The 26,865-nt window shown below is 43.6% G+C and overlaps 1 protein-coding gene across 1 annotated transcript; it reads left to right on the top strand.

Moving 5' to 3' along the window:
• Positions 1-26,397, top strand: LOC120943447 (cytochrome P450 2W1-like). Its single transcript, XM_040356752.1, has 9 exons — positions 1-236; positions 3,253-3,415; positions 5,032-5,181; positions 10,278-10,435; positions 12,922-13,095; positions 15,057-15,204; positions 21,057-21,241; positions 24,747-24,888; positions 26,192-26,397. The coding sequence occupies exons 1-9, from the start codon at positions 51-53 to the stop codon at positions 26,377-26,379; spliced, it is 1,494 nt and encodes a 497-aa protein (XP_040212686.1). The 5' UTR covers positions 1-50; the 3' UTR covers positions 26,380-26,397.
• The last annotated feature ends 468 nt before the right edge of the window (positions 26,398-26,865 follow it).

Below are 26,865 nucleotides of genomic sequence, written 5' to 3'. Positions count from 1 at the left end.
TACACCCCTGAAGTTCCAGTTTGAACAGACCGCAGTTGAAGACACCAGCCATGGCAATTCTACCAGAGTCAGTGACGCTTTTTCTAATAGGCATCCTGGTTATGATGTGTGTGAAAATCCTAATGGATCAGGCTAAAAAGAAAAATTACAAATTCCCCCCAGGACCCAGACCTCTCCCCCTAATTGGGAACATGCACATTTTGGATATCGTCAGGCAGGATTACACTTTCATGGAGGTGAGTCTTTAAAAAAAAAAACATTTAAAGGGTCTATCTAAAGTTTTGGCAGATGCGGGAGTGGTTATAAAGAAAGACAATTTTTTACCTTAATGCATTCCCTGCATTAAGGTAAAAAATGTCTCAGTAGTAGTATCGTCCCCTTACCCTCCTATATACTTACCTGAGTCCTATCTCAATCCAGTGCTGTGCCTGTCTGCAGCAGCATCTCCTTTGCCATTGGCTCCTGCTACTGTCAATCAAATAGTGTGAACAGAGAATGGGGGCGGGATGGAGCTGCGTGTTTGTGTCTATGAATGCACACAGCCTGGCTCAGGAGTAAGCTTGCACATCTGCCCCCATAGCATGTGGCTTGCTTTGGTGCTAGATACAGAAAAGGTGGCCTCTAGCGCACCAGTGGGGGACCCCAAAAGAAAATATTTTGTGCCGCCAGTGGTGTCGCTAGGGGGTGGTTATTGGGGTAATAGCCCTGAGTCTGGGGCCCATAGCCCAGAGTCTCTTATTGGGTGGCTGCAGTCCCGCAATTAGCAGTTATGTCCGGTCCAGAATGCATGGGACAGGGGCGGACTGAACCTGGATAGCGCTGCCTCCCGATCTGCCCTCACTTGACTCTACTCTTGGCCATTGGTTGCTAGAGCCGCCTAGCATCTAGCAACCAGTGACTTCATGGCCGCAACTCCCTGTCCAGCATTCAAAGCGGAGGAGGATTTCACTTCCTCCTCGTTAGTGCTTATGGGGCCTAAAGGGTTCTAAACTGGATCCTGGACTGGATTGTTCAGCCGCTGGTCCAGTGGTGTTGGGGTGCAGGGCAGCGGCATCTTCAAACAGGGAGGGGAAAGCCTGGGCAGCCGGAAAGAGCCCAGGGGGGAGTGAGAGAGAGAAGACAAGGCCTCCCCGCCACAATAAGCAGCATCCTGGCGCCTTCCAGAGCCTGCACTCCTTCTCCAACCTCCTCTACCAGCTCGCTGTGAATGTCAAGAACAGGAAGAGACCAGGCTGACCTGAGGATGGGCGGGAGATAGGTGGATCACACATGCCTTCCCACACAGACAGGGGCTGGGACAGTATGGATTGCAGGCAGAGCTAGGTGGTTTTTCTTTCCCACCCCCTCTCTCTTTCACCCCCTCTCATCCACCCCCTCTCTATCACCCTTCCTCACCCCCTCTCATCCACCCCCTCTCTATCGCCCTCCCTCACCCCCTCTCATCCACCCCCTCTCTCTCACACTCCCTCAAATCCACCACCTCTCTCTCACCCTCCCTTACCCACCTCTCAGCCACCCCCACTCATCCACCCCCTCTCTCTCACCCTCCCTCACCCACCCCCTCTCATACACCCCCTTCTCAACCATCCCCTTCTCTCTCAACCTCCCTCACCCCCCTCTCAGCCACCCCCTCTCTCTCCCTCCCTCACCCCCCTCTCATCCACCCTCCCTCCCTCACCCCCCTCTCATCCACCCTCCCTCACCCCCCTCTCATCCACCCTCCCTCCCTCACCCCCCCATCGTCCACCCCCCTCTCTCTCACCCTCCCTCACCCCCTCTCATCCACCTTCCTCTCTCTCACCCTCACTCACCCACACTCATCCACCCCCTCTCTCTCACTCTCCCTCACCCCCCCTCACCCACCCCCCTTTCTCACCCTCCCTCACTCCCCTCTCATCCACCCCCCTCTCTCTCACCATCCCACACCATCCCACACCTCCCTCGGAAATCAATGAAGCGCCACCTAGGGCCCAGCGTAATTATTGCAACCCAAGATACGACGGCGTAGGAGACTTACGCCGCTCGTATCTTGGCCAAATCTATGCGTAACTGATTCTATGAATCAGGCGCATAGATACAACGACGGCCATTCGGACTTACGACGGCGTATCTGGAGATACGCCGTCGTAAGTCTTTGTGAATCTGGGCCTGAATTGTGAAGCATTGGGGTTCATTTGTGGAATATTTGAGCCAGCGTGGAGTGGAGAGCAGTGCTTTATATTGTCATATGTGCTATGGACCCTCTATAACATCATTCCCAGTAGGAGGCTAGTGCACCTTCAGTAATGGTGTTGGACACTTGAATAAGCACACCAGTGGAGTATATTTCCTAATTATCACTCATTTTGTGGCATGGACTTCTTCTAGCACAGACTTTTCTCATTATTTTTATATTCATTTGATTTTTGTATTGTTTTATTAAGCAATTGATTTATTTTACTTTATTCATTCTTTTAGCAGTATTATGTATATTTTGGAATTCTAATATCACTGGTGAAGTATGATATAATGGGACAGCACACCTATTTACGTTTTTGTAATTTATTTATTGTGTTTTCAGATATTTGTGTGCTGCTGTTTGCATACAGTACATTGGCACTGTTATGTGTATGAAAGTGGAAGTTTTATTTGTTATTATTTTTATGAAGTGTGTTTACCTGCACTATCCAAAGCAGTATACAGTCATATGTTCTCCTAAGTAATTACATATTTACATTGTCCATGTTTTTTTTACTTGGCTTTCTTTTTAACATTTATGCCGCGTACACACGATCGGTCCATCCGATGAGAACGGTCTGATGGACCGTTTTCAGCGGTTAACCGATGAAGCTGACTGATGGTCAGTCGTGCCTACACACCATCGGTTAAAAAAAAGATCGTGTCGGAACGCGGTGACGTAAAACACAACGACGTGCTGAAAAAAAACGAAGTTCAAGGCTTCCAAGCATGCGTCGACTTGATTCTGAGCATGCCTGGATTTTTAACCGATGGGCGTGCCTACTAACGATCGGTTTTGTTATATAGGTTAGGTATCCATCGGTTATATTTAAAACAAAATGGCTTTTTTTTTAACCTATGGATAAATAACCGATGGGGCCCACACACGATCGGTTTGGTCCGATGAAAACGGTCCATCAGATCGTTCTCATCGGTTTGACCGATCGTGTGTATGCGGCATAAGTCTCCATAGCACTTTGTTTCGAACTTCAATCTTTCCTCTAATAAGGATTCTGTATTAAACCTATTTTTCAGCTGGCGAAGAAGTATGGCACATTCTTCACATTCCATTTTGGCAAAGTAAAATCTGTAGTTTTGGTCGGTTATGAAGCCAATCAAGAGGCTTTGGTGAAGGCAAACTATGACTTTGGAAGTCGTGGCGATATGGCTGTTTTTGATGACTTTCAACGTAACCATGGTACAGTGAATACGTGAACTCCTATCTGTCAAATGCATCACAAATATATTTTGCAGGTTAAAAAAAAGAAGGCATACGAAAGCTGGTATTGCTGACTGTTTAAAGGTGCTGGCTATCGACCTGTCATCCTGGTGTCTTTGGCAAACTTGATATTGAAGATAAAAGCCTCAGGCACATCATTCTAATGTTTGCCTCCCTATTTACTTAAAGAGGCGGTCTTGGGAAAAAAAACGTATAAATATGTTGCTTTTAATCTGCCACGTAAGGGGCGCATGTGCGGCCGCCACAGTCTCCATGACAGTGCCCGCGGGCCCCAGCGGACTGCCGTTGTCCCGGAACGGCAGGACGGGGGGATGCCTTTGTAAACAAGGCATCTCCCTGTTCTGTATAGTGACAGGACACTGATCAACTGCTCCCTCTCATCGGGAGCAGTGATCAGTGTCGTGTCACAGTAAGCCCCGACCCCACACTCCCTAGGACACACTTAACCCCTCCCCGCCCCTTACTGGTTAACCCCTTAACTGCCAGTGTCATTTACACAGTAATAAGCACATTTTTAAAGCACTGATCCCAAACATGACAATGGTCCCAAAATAGTGTCAAAAGTGTCCGATGTGTCCGCCATAATGTCGCAGTCACGATAAAAATCACAGATTGCCGCCATAACTAGTAAAAAAAATATAATAATAATAATGCCAAAGAACTACCCCCTATTTTGTAAACGCTATAACTTTTGCGCAAACCAATCAATATATGCTTGTTGCGAATTTTTTACCCAAAATATGTAGAATAATACATATTCGCTTAAACTGAGGAGAATTTGTATTTTTTCTAATATATTCTTTGGGGATATTTATTATAGCAAAAAGTAAAAAATATTGCTTTTTTTTTCAAAATTGTCGGTCTATTTTTGCTTATTGCGCAAAAAATAAAAACCGCAGAGGTGATCAAACACCACCAAAAGAAAGCTCTATTTGCTGGAAAAAAAGGACGTCAATTTTGTTTGGGAGCCACGTCGCACGACCGCGCAATTGTTAGTTAAAGCGATGCAGTGCCGAATCGCAAAAAGTGGCCCGGTCATTTGACAGCCAAATCCTCCGGGGCTGAAGTGGTTAACACGTACAAGTCATAAACCTCCCCCCAATCTCTATCTGGACAGTGATCCAGCAGGCTGCTTAGTTAGTCCCTGTTCTCTCATCTTGTCAGAATGTTCTGTTAGCATATGAGTATTGCAACACAACTGGGCTCATACTAACAGGAGACATTCTTGGACTTCTTGCATATATTTTATATATCCCTGGAGTCCAGCTTTAAAAACAAGTCAGAAAAGGGAGCTAACGCCAAAAAAAACAAGTCAGCAAAGGGAGCTAACGCCAAAATGAGTGTCCTGATAGTTTCTCTTTATTGTGTATTAGAAAAGTGCATCCAGCGTGAATGATATGTATGATTTTTTCTACACTCTTTCTACAACTCTAGTGTAAATGAGTCATATAAAACGCTACATATTATTGATTTTTCCATTTATTATATTAATTTACACACACACACACACACATACTTATATGCACCAGACAATTTTCTGCATTCTACATCATAACTTTCTCATTTTCTTTTAGGAGTAATTTTCTCAAATGGGGAAGGATGGAAAGAAACTCGAAGATTCACTTTGTCCATTCTACGAGATCTTGGAATGGGAAAAAGGCCAATCGAAGGCAGGATTATTGACGAACTGCAGTTCTTAAATGAATTAATTGAGTCTCATAAAGGTGAGTCATGTTATAATCTAGTCATAATTTAGTCATAATTCACAAATCCTAGTTTAAAGATTGGTGTTTAAATTGGAACCTAAAAATAGTCTTCAATTTACGTTTGATTACTGTAAGTCAAGTCAAAAACAAAACTAGAACTAAAGGACTTTGTTGGTTCCCCAAGAACTCACATAACAATACATTAAAAACCCAAATATTTTTATTATTAACATAAAAAAATCAAAAAGGTTAAAATTGTTATGCTTACAATGTACATTAAGGACAACTCTCCTGAACATAGTGGAACAGTATAGTATATGTACCCAGCACCATTGGCCAAGGATTGATTGCATACAGTGCCTTGAAAAGGTATTCATACCCCTTGAAATTCTCCACATTTTGTCATGTTACAACAAAAAACGTAAATGTATTTTATTGGGATTTTATGTGATAGACCAGCACAAAGTGGCACATATTTATAAAGTGGAAGGAAAATTATAAATGGCTTTCAAAATTGTTATCAAATATGTGAAAAGTGTGCCGTGCATTTGTATTCAGCCCCCTTTACTCTGATACCCCTAACTAAAATCTATTGAACCAACAGCCTTCGGAAGTCCCCTATTTAGTAAATAGAGTACACCTGTGTGCAATTTAATCTCAGTATAAATATAGATGTTCTATGAAGCCCTCAGAGGTTTATTAGAAACCCTTTGTGAACAAACAGCATCATGAAGGCCAAAGAACACACCGGACAGGTCAGGAATAACGTTGTAGAGAAGTTTAAAGCAGGGTTAGTTTATAAAAAAATATCCCAAGCTTTGAATATCTCACAGAGCACTGTTCAATCCATCATCTGAAAAATGGAAAGAGTATGGCACAACTGTAAACCTACCAAGACATGGCCGTCCACTTAAACTGACAGTCTGGGCAAGGAGAGCATTAATCAGAGAAGCAGCCAAGAGGCCCATGATAACTCTGGAGGAGCTGCAGAGATCAACAGCTCCGGTGGGAGAATCTGTCCCCAGGACAACTATTAGGCCCCGTACACACGCCCGAGGAACTCGACGGGCAAAACTCATCGTTTTGCTCGTCGAGTTCTGTGTGAAGCCGCCGAGGATCTCGGCGAGCCAACTTTCCTCACTGAACAACGAGGAAATAGAGAACATGTTCTCTATTTGGCCCGACGAGGAATTCGTCGGCTTCCTCGGCCGAAAGTGTACACACGCCGGGTTTCTCGGCAGAATTCAGCTCCGATCGAGTTTCTGGCTGAATTCTGCCGAGAAACTCGGTCGTGTGTACGGGGCCTGAGTCGTGCACTCCACAAATCTGGCTTTTATGGAAGAGTGGCAAGAGGAAAGTTATTGGTGGAAGAAAACCATAAGAAGCCCTGTTTGCAGTTTACAAGAAGCCATGTGGGGGACACAGCAAACATGTGGAAGAAGGTGCTCTGGTCAGATGAGACCAAAATGTTACTGTTTGGCCTAAAAGCAAAATGCTATGTGTGGCGGAAAACTAACACCGCATATCACCCTGAACACACCACCCCCACCGTGAAACATGGTGGTGGCTGCATGGTGTTGTGGGATGCTTTTCTTCAGCAGGGACAGGGAAGCTGGTCACAGTTGATGGGAAGATGGACGGAGCCAAATACAGGGCAATCTTAGAAGAAAATCTGTTAGGCCCCGTACACACGACAGAGTTTCTCGGCAGAATTCACCGAGAATCTCGGTCAAAACCCGGATTCTGCCGAGAAACTCTGTCGTCTGTACACTTTTGGCTCGATGGAGCCGCCGAGGAGCTCGTCGAGAAAATAGAGAACATGTTCTCTATTTTCTCGTTGTTCTATGGGAGAAGGCGACGAGGAACTCGACGTGCTTGGCACGTCGAGTTCCTCGGCCGTGTGTACGGGGCCTCAGAGTCTGCAAAAGACTAGAGACTGGGGCAGAGGTTCAGCAGGACAATGACCCTAAACATACAGTCAGAGCTACAATGGCATGGTTTAGATCAAAGCATATTAATGTGTTAGAATGGCACAATCAAAGTCCAGACCTAAATCTAATTGGGAATCTGTGGCAAGACTTGGATGGGGTCGAATACAAATGCACACCACACTTTTCACATATTTATTTATAAAAAAAAAATTGAAAACCATTTATCATTTTCTTTCCACTTCATAAATATGTATCACTTTGTGTTGTTCTGTCACATAAAATCCCAATAAAATACATTTACATTTTTGGTTGTAACATGACAAAATGTGGAAAATTTCATACCTTTTCAAGGCACTGTACTTTGTCAGGGGAGTCCCAATGTCACCTTCCTCGACATGTTTCATGGAATACCATTTACTCAGGAGGATAAAAAATTAATAAAAGAATTTCAACAAATATATAAAAACATAATTAGTTGAATAGTACAAATTCAAACTATATAGTAAAATAGACTATTAAAGTAGTAGCACTATCTGACTCACTAAAACATCCAGCCGGGCATGTGGTAACATGGAGAGCATTATAGATCCTCGGATGAGCATGGGAGCACACATCAAAAGGGGGGCTCCTAAGGGAACAGCCATATGCAACTATCAAATATAGTTAAAGCGGAGGTTCACCCTAAAAACATGAATATACCATTCCTTCCAGCATACTGCCGACATGTACAGTATGTTTTTTTTTTTTTTTTTTCGCTGTACATACCGCCGTATAGCTATTTTCCCCCCTGGCTTCCAGGTAGTGGATCCCGCGGGAGTGGGCGTTCCTATTCAGAGACTAAGGCCCAAATTCTCAAAGGCGTTACGATGGCGCAACACCATTTGCACCGTCGTAAGTCCTAATCTGGCCCCGGGTATCTATGCGACTGATTCTTAGAATCAGTTACGCATAGATACCCATTAGATCTGACAGGCGTAAGGCTCTTACGCTGTCAGATCTTAAATGCAATTTTTTTTCCCAGAGCTAGGTGTCGTCGACGGCGTTTTCCCCGTCGCTTATGTAAATTAGCAAATTACGTCGATTCCCGAACGTACGTGCGCTCGACGCAGAGAATTTACGACGTTTCCGTAGCCTTTGCGACGCGTAAAGTTGCCCCTGGGTCTATGAGGCGCAGCCAATGTTAAGTATGGCCGTCGTTCCCGCGTCGAAATTTAAAAAATCTACGTCGTTTGCGTAAGACGTCCGTGAATGGCGCTGGACGCCATTTACGTTAACGTCTAAGCAAATGACGTCGGTGCGACGTCATTTAGCGCAATGCACGTCGGGTAATTTACCCGACGGAGCATGCGCAGTACGCTCGGCGCGGGAACGCGCCTAATTTAAATGGTGCCCGCCTCATTTGAATTGGGCGGGCTTGCGCCAAGCGCTTTTACAATACACCGCCGCAAGTTTACAGGTAAGTGTTCTAAGAATCTGGCACTAACGCCGTAAACCTGCGGCGGTGTAACGTAAATCACATACGTTACGCTGCCCAGGAGCAATGTAATTATATGAGAATCTGGGCCTAAGTGATTGACGTGATGACAAAAGCTTCCACCCGGCGCATAATGCGCGTCACCAGTTTCCGAAAGAAGCCGAAGTGCGAGTCGGCTCTATACGGCGCTATTCCGACGCCTGCGCACCGACGTTCGGCTTCTTTCGGAAACTGGTGACGCGCATTATGCGCCGGGTGGAAGCTTTTGTCATCACGTCAATCACAGTCTCTGAATAGGAACGCCCACTCCCGCGTGATCCACTACCCGGTAGCCGGGGGGGGAAATAGCTATATGGCGGTATGTACAGCGGAAAAAAAAAACAGCATACTGTACATGTCAGCAGTATGCTGGATGGAATGGTATATACATGTTTTTAGGGTGAACCTCCGCTTTAAGGACAGTAGGCACATATGGATCACGCTTAATAAAACGGTATATGACAGTAATGTAGAAGCTGTATACAAATATATTAAAGAACAACCCACCTGTGCACAGAGGGAAAATCCATGGGGCACTATAACAGATGTCACAAAAGGCAGGGCTACAGTGAAACTAAGGAGGTCAGAAAATTCAAAAGAAAGTGTCAAGAGAAAGGTAAAACGTGTTTATATAGATAAAAAATAAATAAAAAAATTCTCTAAAATATACCAAACAAACAGCAAACATAACCAAAGTGTTAAATCAAATGTTCAACTCACCAATCTAAATGTAGGCTACCTTGCTACCTATCCCTCTGCGCTCACTAGGGAAAAAGGTTTGGTAGTGTTCAGGGCTAGCAAGGGAGACAGGGCCAGATTCTCCTGATACGCCGTCGTATCTCTGTTTCTATCTATGCGACTGATTCATAGAATCAGTTACGCATAGATATCCATAAGATCCGACAGGTGTAATTGTTTTACACTGTCGGATCTTAGGATGCAGTACCGCAGCCGCCGCTGGGGGGAGTTTGCGTCGTAAACCAGCGTCGGGTATGCAAATTAGGAGTTTTTCCACATTGACTTCAATGGCATGCAATACCATATGTGACCAGGGGTGGAGGGGAGCTGGAGAGCCTCAGAAATGATCAGGGACAGCTCGGCTGACCTCGGAATCCCTTGGAAAGGCTCAGAAACACCCTGGAACTGAGTATTTCTGAACGGCTCCGATCACCTCTGCTCGGCTCCGGCGCTCCCGCACCTCAGGCCAAATGCGGTACTGCACACCCCATTAGGTTGAATTCTGCTTGTTTTGCAAGACTGCTTTTGCAAACTGAGTCAGAATTGAAAAAAAAAGTCGCTCGTCTTTCAAAATGCTCGTTAAGCGCGTTACTCGTAAACCAAGGTTCCACTGTACTTGACAGTTGTAGAAAACAGTGTAAAACCAAACAGTAGGGCCTCGTTCACACAAGGAGTTCACACATCCGTACCCTATGTGAGGACCGTGTTTACAGGTATAGGGAAAGACAGGTACTCCATGCATCCCCATTTGGGTAGTTCAATTCATGTCAACTGGGACACAGCACCTGCATGGACACAGCCGCTGCTCCCATTGTGACATCTGTGCGGGTGCACAGCCCTGAACACATGCAAGGAATAAACGGTAAAGTATACTTCTGAACAATTAGTATAAACATTGCTCTTTAACAGTCATTGCTTATTTTGTTTTTTAGGTAAACCATTTGAGAAACAGGTGTTTTATAATGCTCCCCCCAATATAACCTTCGGTATGTTATTTGGGAGACGTTTTGAATACGACAACCCAACCTTTAAGAAAATGATCATTATAATGGATGATGTTGTTAAACTCACTGGAACTCCTTCTGCCAAGGTATAGTACTGTATATTAAATTCCCAGTTTACAACACAGGCAATGTCGATTTTATTTGCCTATTAAGCGATTGCTGACCAACCGCCGTCATTATACTGCGTCACGTCGGCACGATCCCGCGAGCCGTCGCAGGAGTGCACGCACTGCGGAAGTGCCAATGCACGTGGTCGTGCTGACTGCCGGCCATGCGCGAGTGCCAGAACAGGGACGTGTGTGTGTGTGTAAACACACAAATCCATGTTCTGTGAGGAGAGAAGAGGAAGATTGTGAGTTCCTACTAGCTAGGAACAACGATCTGTCATTTCCTCTAGTCAATCCCACCCCCCTACAGTTAGAACACACACTAGGGAACATAGTTAACCCCTTGATCGCCCCCCTAGTGTTATCCCCTTCTCTGCCAGTGACATTTACACAGTAATCAGTGCATTTTTATAACACTGATAGCTGTATAATTGTCAATGGTTCCTAAAATATGTCAAAAGTGTCCGATCTGTCTGTCATAATGTCGCAGTCCCGATAAAAATCGCTGATCACCGCCATTACTAGTAAAAAAAAAAATTATAATAAAAATGCCATAAATCTATCCCTATTTTGTAGATGTTATAACTTTTGCGCAAACCAATCAATATATGCTAATTACCAAAAATATGTAGAAGAATACATATTGGCCTAAACTGAGGAAATTTTTTTTTTTAAATGGGGATATTTACTATATAAAAAAGTACAAAATATTGTGTTTATTTCAAAGTTAATGCATTTTTTTGTTTATAGAGCAAAAAATTAAAACTGCAGAGGTGATCAAATACCACCAAAAGAAAAGCTCTATTTGTGGGGGAAAAAGGACGTCAATTTTGTTTGGGTACAGAGTCGCACGCAATTATCAGTTAAAGCGACGCAGCGCCGTATCGCAAAAAATGGCCTGGTCATTGAGCAGCCAAATCTTCCAGCGCTGAAGTGGTTAACGTTATTTAGAACGTATTAATTGCAAACAATACCTGTTGAGCCAGTCAGAGATTCAGTGAGCTCGTAAGCTTTTTTATACTGTGCCTGTGCTGCACTGAAATCCCAAGAAGACTTATCAGCCCTGCTCAAGTTATGAACTACAGAACACCTTGTTCTTTAATATACAGATGAAGGGGAGGGGAAGTTCTGTAGTTCACATCAAAAGGAAACGGCCTAGGACAGGAAGTGTTTTACTGGCAGGAAAAAAGAAAAACAATGCAGCTGCCAAATGTGAATGGTGAGTTGCAATATATTACATTTTTGGGTTAAGATACAGTCAAAATCAAGCACATACATAGACGTACTGACCATTTGGGCACTGCCCGAGGGCCCCATGCCACTAGGGGGCCCCATCAGGGTTGCCAGCCTCAGTAAAACCAGGGACAGTATGTAAAAATCTGCGTTTTTATAAAAATCACAAGATTATAGCTACCCCGCCTCTCCAGTACCCTTTTAGTGTGTGTGTATGTGTATTCTGTGTGTGTGTATATTGTGTGTGTATATTGTGTGTCTATACTGAGTATGTATACTGTGTGTGTGTGTGTGTGTGTGTATACGATACGGTGTGGCCCCATAATCTATTGCCTGGGGGCCCCACGATCTCCTATTGCCCGGGGGCCCCATAATACTCTGTAAAAACTGTTTTGGATTTTGATATACATTATTACAATTATACATTATGGATACAAATCAATAAATACTACTTTGTTTACTTATTTGCAACCGCATGCTTTATATAAAGTCCCATTTTCTTTCCCCCTTCCACATATTGGACCTTGTTGACAGTTTCATGGTACAGCATCCAAAACACCATTTTGCTGATTATTGGCTAAAACAGCTAGCAGTTAAGCAATAAGAAAAAGGTAATTGGATAAAACAACAAGGAAATGCAGATGGAAGCCTTACTCCAGTTCACAGACACTACCTAAGTACAACCAAAAAGAAACTGGACTCTACAGTATGTTCAACAATACTGGATGTAGGGGCCTTTTGGTGGGCGTGATTTTTTGGGGGTGTGGGGGCAGCATTTTATTGAATTAAAGTGGGCCGGTCTGGATGAAGTCCAGGGCCAAATTTTTGTCCCAGTCCAGCCCTGTATACAACTATATGGATCAGACCAAAATGAGGGACAAATAAGGAGGAAAGAGGGACAGAGGGACTTTCTCATAATCAGGCACATTCTTTCGAAATCAGGGGAGATATGGTGCAGTCCCCTTGCCATCACAGAATCCCCCCATCTACACTGCAGTCTGTGCTACATTAATGTAAATGGGCCTGCACTGTAAAGGGGCATTGTGATGTGAAGGGGAACTGAGGACACAGTGGGACTGCCTAAAGGGGGGACTGTGCTACTGTGCTGTGAAGGAGAGCTAATCTAAAAGATGCTATCATAAACATAAACCTGTTTTACTTATATAATTGATGAAAACATTGCAACTACCAAGTGCATTTTTAAATGAACTGCTGTATTCATTTATCTGCAGTATTACAATGTGTTCCCAATACTAAAACACTTCTTGAAGACTCCTGGCCGTGTTTTAAAGAGAATTGATGAGCTCAATGAAGTATTGCTGGAGCTTTTTAAACAAGCACAAGAGTCTAAATGTGAAGATTCATTTAGGACTTACAGTGAAGCATTCCTACAGAAACAAGAAAGGGTAAGCATCATCCGTTACAGATACAGAATGGTTTTAATACCTTTGAAGAGAATTTTAGCCGTGGAAATAGTGTATAAAAAACAAAACAAAGGTATTGTCACCAGTAATGCCTGTAGCCTCCCTGCGGTTTTCCACAATTTTAGATTACTATGCCTTGTTCTGGGTGGAGGCAGCCATCTTGGAAAAGACAGGACTTTGCTTTCTCCTGTCGGAGTGTCTTTCTAACTATTGGTGGCCGGATGACTGGTGGGATAATAATCAAGATGCAACAGGAGAAGTGCAAAAAAATGAGATTCACAGAATAATCTGATGCCATCTGTCCATCTCTGCAGCTCAAGTTAAAATTACCACAGCCACATAGCCAAGCATTGCAGCCAGGACATGTGTACAGCCCTATCTCCATTGCAATGTATTCTCTCTTGAGAAGAGGAGATTAAGGGGGGATATGATTAACATGTATAAATACATAAGGGGTCCATATAGTGAAAGAGGTCTTCATTCACTTTAAGGTCATCCCAGAGGACAAGGGGGCACTCTACATCTGGAGGAATACAGGAAAGGCTTATTCACAGTAAGAGCTGTTAAAATGTGAAATAGACTCCGTCAAGAGGTGGTTCTGGACAGCTCCGTAGGTTGTTTTTGGAAAGGCCTGGATAAACATTATGGCCCGGATTCACAACGGAGTTACGACGGCGTATCTCCGGATACGCCGTCGTAACTCTGAGTTGCGTGGTCCGACTGGCGTAAGTGTCTTACACCGTCGTATCTTAGGCTGCATATTTACGCTGGCCGCTAGGTGGCTCTTCTGTATATTTACGCGGGGAATATGCAAATTAGGCAGATACGCCGATTCAGAAACGTACGTCCGCCTGGCGCTTTTTTTTACGTCGTTTACGTTAGGCTTTTTCCGGCGTAAAGTTACCCCTGCTATTATGAGGCGTAGCCAATGTTAAGTATGGACATCGTTCCCGCGTCGAATTTTTAAAATTTTACGTCGTTTGCGTAAGTCGTTCGCGAATAGGGCTGTACGTAAGTTACGTTCACGTCTATAGCATTGACGATTTGCGGCGTAATTCGAGCATGCGCACTGGGATTCTTTCACGAACGGCGCATGCGCTGTTCGGAAAAAAAACTTTAAAAAACGTGGGGTCACACTAAATTTGAAAAAAACACGCCCACATCATCCACATTTGAATTAGGCAGGCTTACGCCGGACCACATACGTTACGCCGCCGTAACTTAGGGCGCAAGATCTTTCTGAATACAGAACTTGCGCCCTAATTTACGGCGGCATAACGTATCTGCGATACATTACGCCCGCCGATAGATAGGCAATTCTATCTGAATCTGGGCCAATATAACTAAATAACTGAATACCAAGGCACAGTATATTTTTACATAGTTACATTGGTCCAGCTTGGCCAATTCCCCTGGAACCTGAAAATCACTGATGTAGATATTACTATTTCAGTGATCTCTACTTTCTCCAGGTCCTGTGCTGAGCAGCCAGCCTGATGCAATGTGAATACAGGAGGTCAGCCACTTGGCACAGACGCCATTCTGAGAATTTTCGGAACGAATGCAAAGCATTCTATGATTGGAAGAGATGGTGAGTGGGATGTCACTGCCCTATCTTTCCACCTCTTCCAAGCAAAAAATGCTTTGAATTAATTCACAAAGTGCAAAGCATTCTCTGAATGGTGCCATGCTGAGTGGCCAACATCCTGTGTTCAGAATGCATTAGGTTGACCGCTTAGCCCTGGACCCAAAAACAAGTGGAGATCACTGAAGTAGCAGTGTTTGCTTCAGCGGTTTCCAGTTTCTAGGGGCATAGGCCCGGTATGGTATGTACCAAGCTACAGTAGTCCAAGCTGGACCAATGTAACTATGTAAAAATATACCATGCCTGGAATTCTTCTTTAACCAAAAAATGTTAATTGATGTTAATATTTGCCCAAAAGGAAAAGACGTTGGAGGACAAAGAAAAGATCTTTACAGAGAAGAACATGCTGGCCTCTACTTTTGATCTCATGCTTGGTGGTACAGAGACAACCTCCACTACATTACAGTGGGCCATCCTCCTCATGATGAAATACCCTCATATACAAAGTAAGGATTTTAGCCAGCTGCCCATTGGACAATAACGATGCCAAATTATAGACTGTGCCATTTCCTGAGTATTTTGCTCAGGACTAGGGGGAATCAATTGAAAATACACTAATTTAAAAAGCATAATTTTATAGAGTTCTTTAGGCTGGGTTCACACTTGCCGGACAAACGCTCCGACATTGGAAGCTCATGTCGCATGACTTGTGAAACTTAATGTTTCCCTATGAGAGCTGTCTTAACTGGTCCGACACAAGTCGGTCCAACTTTGAAAATGCTCCCTGTACTACTTTGGTCCGACTTTGATCCTACTTCAGCCCATTGAATATCATTGAAGTCGGATCAAAGTAGGAGCCTTGTCCTTACCATCCGACTTTTGACATCCGACATGTGATTACAGCAGCAGTAAAAGGAATTTATCTAACTCTGGGATTGTTTTGATTGATCAAAGAACAAGTCAGACTATCATAAAGTCGGATCAAAGTAGTATCCTGTTCATGAAAGTCAGATGGATGTAGGACCAATGTAGGACCAATGTAGGAACGATGTCACAGCGCAAAGTAGGATGAAAGTTGTGTAGTATAGTGTGAACCCAGCCTCAAGAAAGAAATCTCTATTTTCATTAGATATGTGCATTCCCGTTCGTACGAATGTTATTTTCGTACGAAAATGTTCATTTTCGTACCCGCAGAATAATGTGTACATACGAAAAAATTAAAGCACCAAAATACGAAAAAGACGGGATTACGAATGAGCCGCATAACGAACAACCGCACATACGAACGAACGATCCGACGAAAATACGACAAAACGAAAACGGCAAAAGAACGAAAATGACATCTATAACAAAAGACTTGCATTCTGTATTTTGTTTGAATCCTTGTTCTGTTCGTATTTTGATTTTCAGTCGTATGTTCATATGACATCTAACAAAAGATTTTCATTCTGTATTTTGTTTGAATCCTTTTTCTGTTTGTATGTTCATATGACATCTATAACAAAAGATTTGTATTCTGTATTCTGAATTCCTTTTTTCTGTTCGTAAATTGGTTTCAAAATACAGAATGCAAATCTTTTGTTATAGATGTAATTTTCGTTTTTTTGAATGGGCAGTGAGTGTAGTTAGTTAGTGAAGCAGCTTCTCTTTTGTGCTGAGTACAGTAGTACAGTAAAGCCAAATAAACTTTTCTGTGGATTTTCGTCTGAAGGGAGATCAGTTGGCCAGACTTTTGAACCTGGAACCCAAAAATGGTTTTCTGATGGAGTTTAAAAACGAATGAACGTTTGGTAAAACGATCGTTTTTATGTTTGTTGTTAAAAAAGTCTGAGGGCTTAACAATAGTTAATATGGATGAGCCGCGTGTTGAAAGTGCCGCGAATCCCGCGATATATTTACGAAAGTACAAAATGAGTAACGAACATGAATTAAACATAATAACGAACCATCCCGCATGTACGAAAATAAAACGGTAACCAAAATAAAAAACGATCGGAATACGAAAAAAATTGCGTCGTACGAAAAACGAACGGGAACGAACAGGAAAACGGGCGTCTTACGAAAAACTAACGGGAACGAACCTACGGAACGATACGAAACGGAACAAATTTTTTTTTTCTGTGCACATGTCTAATTTTCATTAGGAAACACTCATGACCCCCCTTCAACTCCTATTGGTTCACACGGCCCCTCCCCTTGTCTCTCTTTTAGAAACTTACAGTATCCAAGCCCTAAGCTTCTATTTTTTTGTACTAGCTGATGTACTATGCCTCTACTTGCCCATTCCAGCTACAGCAATTGGAGTAACAATTAGAGGAATCAGCTGAAAGATCAGACAGATGGAAGATTTAACTTGAATTTTGCTAAACAGGTGCAGAGTAGGATAAATGCAAACAAAGTTAAATGGCAAAAGATGTGGATACAGTACAGAACAATGTAAAACCAAGCACAAAACAGGAGCTTATGAGCGCAAGGTCTCTGAAAATCAATAATGACACTGAGTGGCAAAACAACAAGGTTTCTATAAGGTTCTGTAGCTACAAATACCAGAGAACGACCAAAATTTCAGTAAGCAATACAGTCCAGGGAAAGTCTGGGTACACAGGTGAAAAGCTGGAGGGATCCCTGGGCTGGCACCACAGGCAAGTGGCTGAAGGAGTCCCAGGGCTGGTAACCACAGGGAGGCAGCTGTAGACTTAGGGCCACCCACTTAAAGTGCAGTATTCTGGTAGCAATTGGAGCAATGCTGTCTGCAGTGACTTGGCTAGGTCTTGCATACTTTGGGCTCCTGCCCAGCTGTTTACAGTCCAGGACTATCAGTGGATGACAGTATACCTGACTGCAGATCATATAACCAGCCACCTCTGCTTCATTAGGCCTTGTCTCTCTGCACTGCAGAGGGTGGGAAACAGAAAAACATATTCCCTGGTCATGTCCAGGGACTTGTGGGAACCCATGTAATTGTGGGAAAAGGAGATGAAGAAGCCCACAACTGCACGTAAGCATGGTGAGTCAAGGGGCAATCCACTAGAGCAGGAGTGCCCAACCTTTTGAAGAGTGAGGGCCACGTAAGCAACTCAGTGAAGAGTCGCGGGCCACAATGAGCAGAGTGGGTGGATGACAGGTCCGTGTCCACTTTGCATATGTAGAGTGGACATAGACACAGCCCACTATACTCTATGGGCCCTCTGAACCCATCAGATCGAAGGGGATGGATCCACTTGTGTTTTTTTAGCAGATCGGATTGGAGGTAGTTGGGTGTAAACGGACACAAGTCAGTTTACATCTGCCGTTCCATAGAGGTGAATGAAGGGTCCGATTGGGTTCGACCAATCATGTGAAAGGGTCTTAAGCCTACTTTTACACTGATGGTTTGGGGTTTAACCATGACGCAGTGCACCTGTAGTTTTCCTGCGGGTTAACTGCACTTTGCCATAGAATTCAATTATATCCTGCAGGTGTGGTGCACTTTCTGAAAGCGCCCCCCAAAACGCAGGTAATAACAGAAGTCTATGGCTCAGTGCAAGTAACCCTGCAGGTGCACCTGCGGATCAGTTTGAAAGCAGCCCAGTAGCCACTGCAGAACAGGATATGCCCATATATATATGCAGCAACCTGCAATCTGGGCTTGCCAACCCGCCATCCTGGGGCAGAAGGTCGTGGGCCACATCAGAGGGCTCTGCGGGCCACATGTGGCCTTCGGGTCACTGGTTGGGCACCCCTGCACTAATAAGTAATAAGCATGCTACATATAAAAACCCCTCTGGTTTTATAATGAAAAAATAATCCTAATTGTTGAAACCTAATAAGTAAACCTACACTCTTAGTTGACCACAATTTCAGTGCTAACCAGGCTCTGCCAGACTCAAAGAATACAAACCTAAATAAAAAAACTAATTAACCATTTCAATACTGGGTACTTTTACCCCCTTCCTGCCCAGGCCAATTTTCAGCTTTCAGCGCTGTCATACTTTGAATGCCAATTACGCGGTCATGCAATTTTTATAATTTTTTCCCCCACAAATAGAGCTTTCTTTTGGTGGTATTTAACCTCCTGGGCGGTGTTCCCGAGTCTGACTCGGGGTGAGATTTTTGGGCTAGGATCGGTAACCCCGAGTCAGACTCGGGCTCGCCTCGCTCGATGTACAGGGAGTTTTACTTACCTTGTCCCTGGATCCAGCGATGCCACCGCGCTGTGTGAGCGAGCAGGACCTCGCTCGATTCACACAGTGCCTCCGTGTGACGCCGATCTCCGTTCCCTGCGACGTTACGACGCACGGGGACGGAGAACGGCGCCAAATTCAAAAAAGTAAACAAACACTATACATACAGTATACTGTAATCTTATAGATTACAGTACTGTATGTAAAAAAAACACACCCCCCTTGTCCCTAGTGGTCTGTCCTGTGTCATGCATGTCATTTTATATAATAAAAACGTTTTTTTCTGCCTGCAAACTGTAGATTGTCCATAGCAACCAAAAGTGTCCCTTTATGTCAAAAATAGTTTTAGATCAGCTAAAAAACAGCGATAATAAATTATAATCACTTGCAGAATTGTGCGATAGCGATTTGTGGGGAAATTCGTCATAAAAACAAAAAAATAATGACAGCAACAATTCTGCAACTGAGCAAATTTCAGTGATTTTGATTTGATTACATTATTGAATAATTTTTATTATAATTATATTATTATTTGTTATAATTATTTATAATTATTTATTATATTATAATTTATAATTTTGTTTTTAAAAAAATGTCATACCCAGGATGCCTATTAGAAGCTTGTTTGGTCAGATTTAAGTGAGTTATTTCTAAAAATGACAGACCTACAATATAAAACGCCAAATTTCCTTGCAAATAATGGTACCGCTTTCAGCATGTTTTTTCTGAAAGAATCATACCGCCAGGGAGGTTAATCACCAATGTTTTTTTTTTTTTTTACTAAATAAACCAAAAAAGACTGAACATTTTGAAAACAATTATATTTTTTTTAAGTGGGTTCATTCAGTGTCTTTTGTTATGATTAGCTGTGATTCGCCAAAGCTAATCACATGGTATAGATGGGCTGTGATTGGCCCTGTCTGTACCATATGATCACAGCTAGCAACACAATTGTATTTGAATCATTCCAAATATCAGAATATTAAAAACATTCCTAACCTAAAGCAACAGAAAACCTATTAGGATTGTTTGGTTACCCTAGGCACCACATTCCTAAGGCCTCGTACACACGACCGGACATGTCCGCTGAAACTGGTCCGCGGACCAGTTTCAGAGGACAGATCCGATCATGTGTACAGGCTAGCGGACAGATTTCCAGAGGACAAAAGTTTCTTAGCATGCTAAGAAACTTGTCCGCTGGAGAGCTGTCCGTCGGACATGTCCGCTGGTTAGTACGTCTAACCAGCGGACCGAAATCCCGCGCATGCGTCGAATTGATTAGACGCATGCGTGGAAGCATTTAACTCGCGCGATAGAGAACGTCGGTGTCGTCTACGTCACCGAGTTCTCTATCCGCGGGGATTTCGGTTTGATGGTGTGTACAGCCATCAGACCGAAATCTCCGAGCGGACATGTACGATGAAAACGGTCCGCGGACCGTTTTCATCGGACATGTCCTGTGGTGTGTACGAGGCCTAATAAACATAGAATTATTACATTCCAAAACATTCTAAAACTTTAAAGATGCCATTCATACAGTAACTTGCAACACTGAGTAATATTCTTTAAAAAAAGTATAACTTTTATTGGTACAAAATGCAATAAAATACAGGTACCAAATGAGAATAGATGCCACATACTATATTTAATTATATAAACTCATCTCTTACGTGAAATGTATGATTGAGGTAACTATTACCTCCAATGATTAGATCCAGGTATAGATGAGTATTCCAACAAGGGAGGCTTTCAATTGGCCAACATGTGTCTGAAGCCTCGTACACACGACCGAGGAACTCGACGGGCGAAACACATAGTTTTCCTCGTCGGGTTCCTTGTTAGGCTGTCGAGGATCTCGACAAGGCAAGTTTCTCCATTCCCGTCGAGGAAAAAGAAGACATGCTCTCTTTTTGGCTCGACGGGATCCTCAACAGTTTCCTCGTCGAAAAATGTACACACGACCGGTTTCCTCGGCAATAAAAAAATCCCAGCAAGTTCCTTGCTGGTTTTTTCCGAGAAACTTGGTCGTGTGTACGAGGCCTAAGATACAGCAGAGCAAGCTGCAGTAGTTTTTGATCAGTGAGGGAATACATATTGGTATGCATTACAATGAATATATTAGTATATACAGTAGATCCTTTAAATTATGAAAGCTTTTCAAAGGTATCTAAAATCGCAATATTTTTTTTCTTAAGAAAAAGTTCATGATGAGATTGAAGATGTGATTGGGCTGGAGCGTCCTCCGAGGTGGGATGACCAGAAGGTGTTGCCTTACTGCCTGGCAGTAGTGCATGAAATTCAACGTCTTGGTAACATCATTCAATATCTAGCACACATCACACCCACAGATATCAGCTTCAGAGGCTACACTATACCGAGAGTAAGAACTTAATTCAAAGACTTTGCATCATTCAAATCATCCCTCTCCCAGTTACATATTTGATGGTATTTCTTCATGGTGAAGTACTTTTTTTGATTGGCAGTCCACTGACCCTCATATGGCTTTTTAGCAGCCATCTTTGATTTGGGAGTCAGCTCTCTTCTTGATCATTCAGCTGACTCCCAAATCCCAGATGGGGGGAGTGAGAGAAGTTAAAACTGAGATGACTAGTTTGAAGGAAAAACATGCACACTATGGGCCTGTAAGTATGTGTTTGTTTTTTTAGGGCAACAGATAGTGGGCCAGATTCACATATAAGTGCGGCGGGGTAATGTATCGTCTATACGTTCCACAGTCGCAAGTTTTCAGCGCAAGTGCCTGATTCACCAAGCACTTGCGTGTAAACTTATGGGGGTGTAACGTAAAGGCGTCCGGCGCAAATGGGCGTGTACCATTTAAATTATGCGCGCTCCCGCGCCGGACGTACTGCGCATGCTCCGTTTTGAAATTCCCGCCGTGCTTTGCGCGAAGTGACGTCATTTTTTTGAACGGCGACGTGCGTAACGTACTTTCGTATTCCCGGACGTCTTACGCAAAAAAAAAAATTTGAAATTCGACCCGGGAACAACGGCCATACTTTAACATGGCTCGTCTAAAGTTAAGCCATGTTAAAGCAGGCTTAACTTTGCGACGGGAAAAAACGACTAGCGACGACGTAACGGATGCGAAAACCTTCGTGGATCGCCGTAAAACCTCATTTGCATACCCGACGCTGGAAAACGACGCAAACTCCACCCAGCGGCGGCTGAAGTATTGCATCCTAAGATCCGACAGTGTAAGTCAATTACACCTGTCGGATCTTAGGGCTATCTATGCGTAACTGATTCTATGAATCAGCCGCATAGATACTCTCAGAGATACGACGGCGTATCAGGAGATACGCCGTCGTATCTCTTCTGTGAATCTGGCCCAGTAATTTTTAATTTTTCCCAGACCTAGGCGAGGTTCCTATCAAATTCCTTCACTTAGTAGACTGAATTGCAATAGCCGGGATGCAGGTGCATCGACCTCCTAATCCATTTGGCTAGCCCCTAATCTACATGCAAGGCGCCGGACACATGGATTTCAATGTGTTTTGTCCGAGAACGGAGTAGCGACCGTATTGACCAAAAAGGAGGAGACACAGGGGGAAGCCACTGAGGAGGAGATGCAGGGGGAAGCCGCCGCAAGGAGAAGACGCAAGGGGAAGCCGCTGAAGCTGCCTGCGACCTAATGGGGTAAGTGGGGGCTGGTGGGCGGATGGGCGAGCGACATAGGGGGTGCAGATTGACCAAGCGATGGGGGGTGGGTTTCGACTGACACAGAACGGAGCAGGAAATAGACTGACGGACAGACTGACCAAACAGGGGGGTGGCGGGTGGTTTATTTGCCGCCCCCCCAAAAATGGAGCACAAGATTTTGAAAAAGGTCATATGCACACTGAGGCAAAGAGAAAACTTCTCAACCAAGGGAATGGAGTGTGAAAAAATCCTTTAGAAATCTCTTATGCCGGGTACACATGATCGGTTCGTCTGATAAACGGTATGATGGATCGTTTTCATCAGACGAACCGATCGTGTGTGGGCCCCGTCAGTTTTTTTCCCATCGGTCAAAAAACTTAGAACCTGTTTTAAAATTATCTGATGGTTAAAAAAACGATAGAAAAAAACGATCGTCTGTGGGGAAATCCATCGGTTAAAAATCAACGCATGCTCAGAATCAAGTCAACGCATGTTCGGAAGCATCGAACTTCATTTTTCTCAGCACGTTGTTGTGTTTTACATCACCGCGTTCTGACACGATCGTTTTTTTTAACTGATGGTGTGTAGGCAAGACTGATGAAAGTCAGCTTCATCGGATATCTGATGAAAAAATCCATCAGACCGTTTTCATCGGATGAACCGATCGTGTGTACAGGGCATTACTGTTGTTTTTCAAATGCCAATATATGCAAATGCATACCTCCTCAGTCCCAGTCAATGTAGATAGCATGGCCACTTTCTGACTTGGCAGAATTCACAGGCAGCGGCACTCTTCAAAAGGACACAGAAGTTGAACCCAATGCAATTCTGCTTTAGAAAGTGCAATATAAAAGATGCATTTCTGTCATTTGAAGTTTAGGAAAACAATGACTTTCAGTCAAAGCACTGCCTTTGCAATCAATTAAAATTGAGTAAATGTGAAAAGCAGGGTCTAGCTAGGACTGTGCTTACAGATCCAAACAGGAGGGGATCAAGGAATTATACTTAATAAACAAACAGGTTGCTGTGGCACCACAGTACATAGTAAAAAAAACTGAGACTTTATAATCACTATAATGCATTCTCTGCATTAAGTTAAAAAAAAACTTTAAAATGCAGCTCCCCCCGACCCCTCTAAATACTCACTTGAGCCAAATCTTGTTCCAATGCTGTGTACGTCTGCATCAGATCTTCTCTACCCTCCATCTCTCACAGACTTAGCCGAGTGCAGTGGGAGCTATTGGTGCCCCCCCCCCCCCCCATGCAAGTCACACTGGAGACGCTCCATAGAGAGCCGGTCACACTCTCCTACTGTGGGAATTGGATGAGGGGAAACCCACATAGTGTGAACCCAGTCTGTGAGTTGATCATGTTTTCCCCACTCTATGAAGCTCAGCTCTCTGTTTGGTTAATGCAGTGTTTCTCAATTCCAGTCCTCAGGCCCCCCCAACAGGTCAGGTTTTCAGGATTTCCCTCAGATGAAAAGGCTGTGGTGATTACTAAGGCAGTGAAACTGATCCAATCACCTGTGCAAAATAATGGAAATCCTGAAAACCTGACCTGTTGGGGGGGCCTGAGGACTGGAATTGAGAAACACTGGGTTAATGGAACATTGTACCTGAATGTGTTCAAATCCAGGCTAAAATGTATCTGTTTAATATAGCATTTGAAGGTGATGTTTCTCTGCAGAAGACGTTAAGGGGCCTTTCACACGTATGGACCGTATGTCCGCATTTTCATCCATCCGTTGCGGATGAAAACGGGACATACATTGGTCCCTATGTGATCGCTGACACCCGTAATTGTCCGCCTCCGCAAAGATCCGCATTTGCGGACGGAAGAAAATCCAATTTTTTCTTCCGTCTGTTGAGCGGATCGGATGAACACGGACACACGGTCTGCCAGCTCAGCGGGGATTTTATGGAGGATCCCCGCTGAGCTTTTGCGGACACAAAGAGCGGATCATTACTGATCCGCCCGTGTGAAAGGGCCCTAAGACAAATCCTCCTGCTCCTCACATATATATATTAGTAGTTATGATTAGTAGTTAGTAGTTATCTGTTAGTAGTTATGATTAGTAGTTAGTAGTTATCTGTTAGTAGTTATTAGTATGCTTTGAGTCCCGCAGGAGAACAGTGTATTTATTATTGTGATTGGTAGTAGAGGGATGTCTGTTGCTTCTGATATTGGAATGAAAAATGATCTTATCTCTTATTATTTAACAGGGAACCCCAGTGGTCCCTCTTTTTACATCAATTCTATATGATGAAACCAAATGGGAGAGTCCTAGGGAATTTAACCCCAATCATTTCCTTGATGCTAATGGGAAGTTTCTAAAGAGAGATGAATTCTTTGCTTTCTCCAAAGGTGAGTAAATAAATGACTGACTACACAAGTTTTATTACAAGGGATGCATAAGAGCCCACTAACAGCTCACTGCACTCAGTAAATAAAGAAAGAACAGCATAGATGCACTTCTCTAACTTATTTGCAAGTAATATACTTTATACTACCTATGTGAAACTTTCTGTCTGCAGTTGCGCATTGAGTGTAATGCCTTCGTACACGCGTATGGGTTTCCCGGCAGACCTTTTACTGCCGGGAAAGTCGAGAACCGGCTCGGCAGCTTTTTCCCCCTACACACGGCCGGTTTTCCTGGAAGGAAAATTGCCATGAAAGCTTTGGCCGGGAAACCCGGTCGTGTATATGCTCCACCACAATGTTTCCCATAGGAAAACTGCTGGGAAAAAGACCGCCGGGAGTCACGGCAGGAAAAAAGAGAACATGTTCCTGTCGGTAAAACTGCCATGGAGCATACACATGGCCAGTTTTCCCAACCAAAAGCTGTCATGGCCGTTTTCCAGACGGGAAAACTGGTCGTGTGTACGAGGCGTTAAGCCTCGTACACACGGCCGAGGAACTTGACGGGCGAAACACATCGTTTTACTCGTCGGGTTTCTTGTTAGGCTGTCGAGGAACTCGGCGAGCCAATTTTCTCCATTCCCGTCGAGGAAAAAGAGAACATGCTCTCTTTTTGGCTCGAGGAGTTCCTCGACAGTTTCCTCGTCGAAAAATGTACACACGACCGGTTTCCTCGGCAAAAAAAAAAAACCCAGCAAGTTTCTTGCTGGTTTTTGCAGAGAAACTCGGTCGTGTGTACGAGGCCTTAGTCGACAGTTAGATGTCTTCTTTCTTCTGCTGTGTTTTAGACGTTTAGACAAGCTGGACCTGCACTCTTTCCTCTGCCCCCACCTGTACTGTTGTATTTTCACACTGTGCTCTTCATACCTTGTGCCAGCAAGCAGACCTTAAAGTGAGGTTAAAGCAATCGACCTGAGCCTGATCAAAGGTGCTTGTTTCCAGTTCCTGCACTTCAGATTTGGTTGAAGGGGTGAGATCTACGATTGCTTTGTGTGGTGGTCAGTATACAGTACTCGAGAGGAAGGCAAAAACACTATTTAAGTGAAAGCGAGTAAGGGCCAGTCTGACATAGTCCACATCTTCCTTGATGCTTTGAAGGAAACTTCCTGCCCGAGACTAAACACAACAGCAATAGATGTACAGTAAATGCTGCACTAATTACGCATGGGCTGGGAAGTGCATGAAAATAGAGTGTCCATTTTAATCCTAACTTTACCCTGATAACCATTTATTCTTCTTTTACACACAGGACGCAGGGTGTGTGCTGGGGAGAGTCTGGCCAGGATGGAGCTTTTCTTGTTCTTCACAGGAATGCTACAGAAATTTACATTCACTCCTCCACCAGGAGTGAAAAGCCAAGACTTGGACCTCACTGCAGATGTTTTCTTTATTATGAGACCTAAGAGCTACCATGTTGTTGCTACACCCAGAATATAGACAATTGCCCATTTAAAACAATTCCAACATATGCAGTTTGAGTTTGCAATTGTTTTTTAAGAAGTCATGCATCTCAGTGGTCTGCAAAGTGTCATGTAATATACGGAGCACTTTGCCTTTTACAAGCTGTTTATTTTTACAGCATAGTCATATTCTGTTTAGTACAATATGATACATACTTGTATTGTGACATAATTCAGCAAGAGTTAAGGTATGCTTTGTAAAGCCTACCCTAGCGCTTTTTTGTTCAGTTAAGCCGGACATAGATGATTCAAACCATGTATGGGCAAGTTCAATGTACCCAAGTTGATTGATCAAGAAATATGCTAAATAAAATATATTGTTAAATCTAAATATCAGCAAGTTTAGCTATATAGAGTAGATGACCTCCCCTGTAAGAGTCAAGCAACCTAGGACTTGCAAGAAGATTTGTAGTGCTATAAATCTTTTTTTTTAAAGGTACAAGTAGTGCTATAAATCTAGCCA

This window comes from Rana temporaria, chromosome 6 (genome assembly GCF_905171775.1).
Source record: "Rana temporaria chromosome 6, aRanTem1.1, whole genome shotgun sequence".
Classification (NCBI taxonomy): Eukaryota; Metazoa; Chordata; class Amphibia; order Anura; family Ranidae; genus Rana; species Rana temporaria.
Note: the sequence above shows the minus strand (reverse complement) of the source record. Positions and strands in the feature narration are given on the sequence as shown.

Excerpts from the sequence above, each read along its gene's own strand:
- LOC120943447 (XM_040356752.1), top strand. The coding sequence starts at position 51 with ATGGCAATTCTACCAGAGTCAGTGACGCTTTTTCTAATAGGCATCCTG. Across the intron at positions 5,182-10,277 it reads ATTAATTGAGTCTCATAAAG|GTAAACCATTTGAGAAACAG; the intron begins GTGAGTCATGTT and ends TTTGTTTTTTAG. Across the intron at positions 13,096-15,056 it reads TCCTACAGAAACAAGAAAGG|GAAAAGACGTTGGAGGACAA; the intron begins GTAAGCATCATC and ends TTTGCCCAAAAG.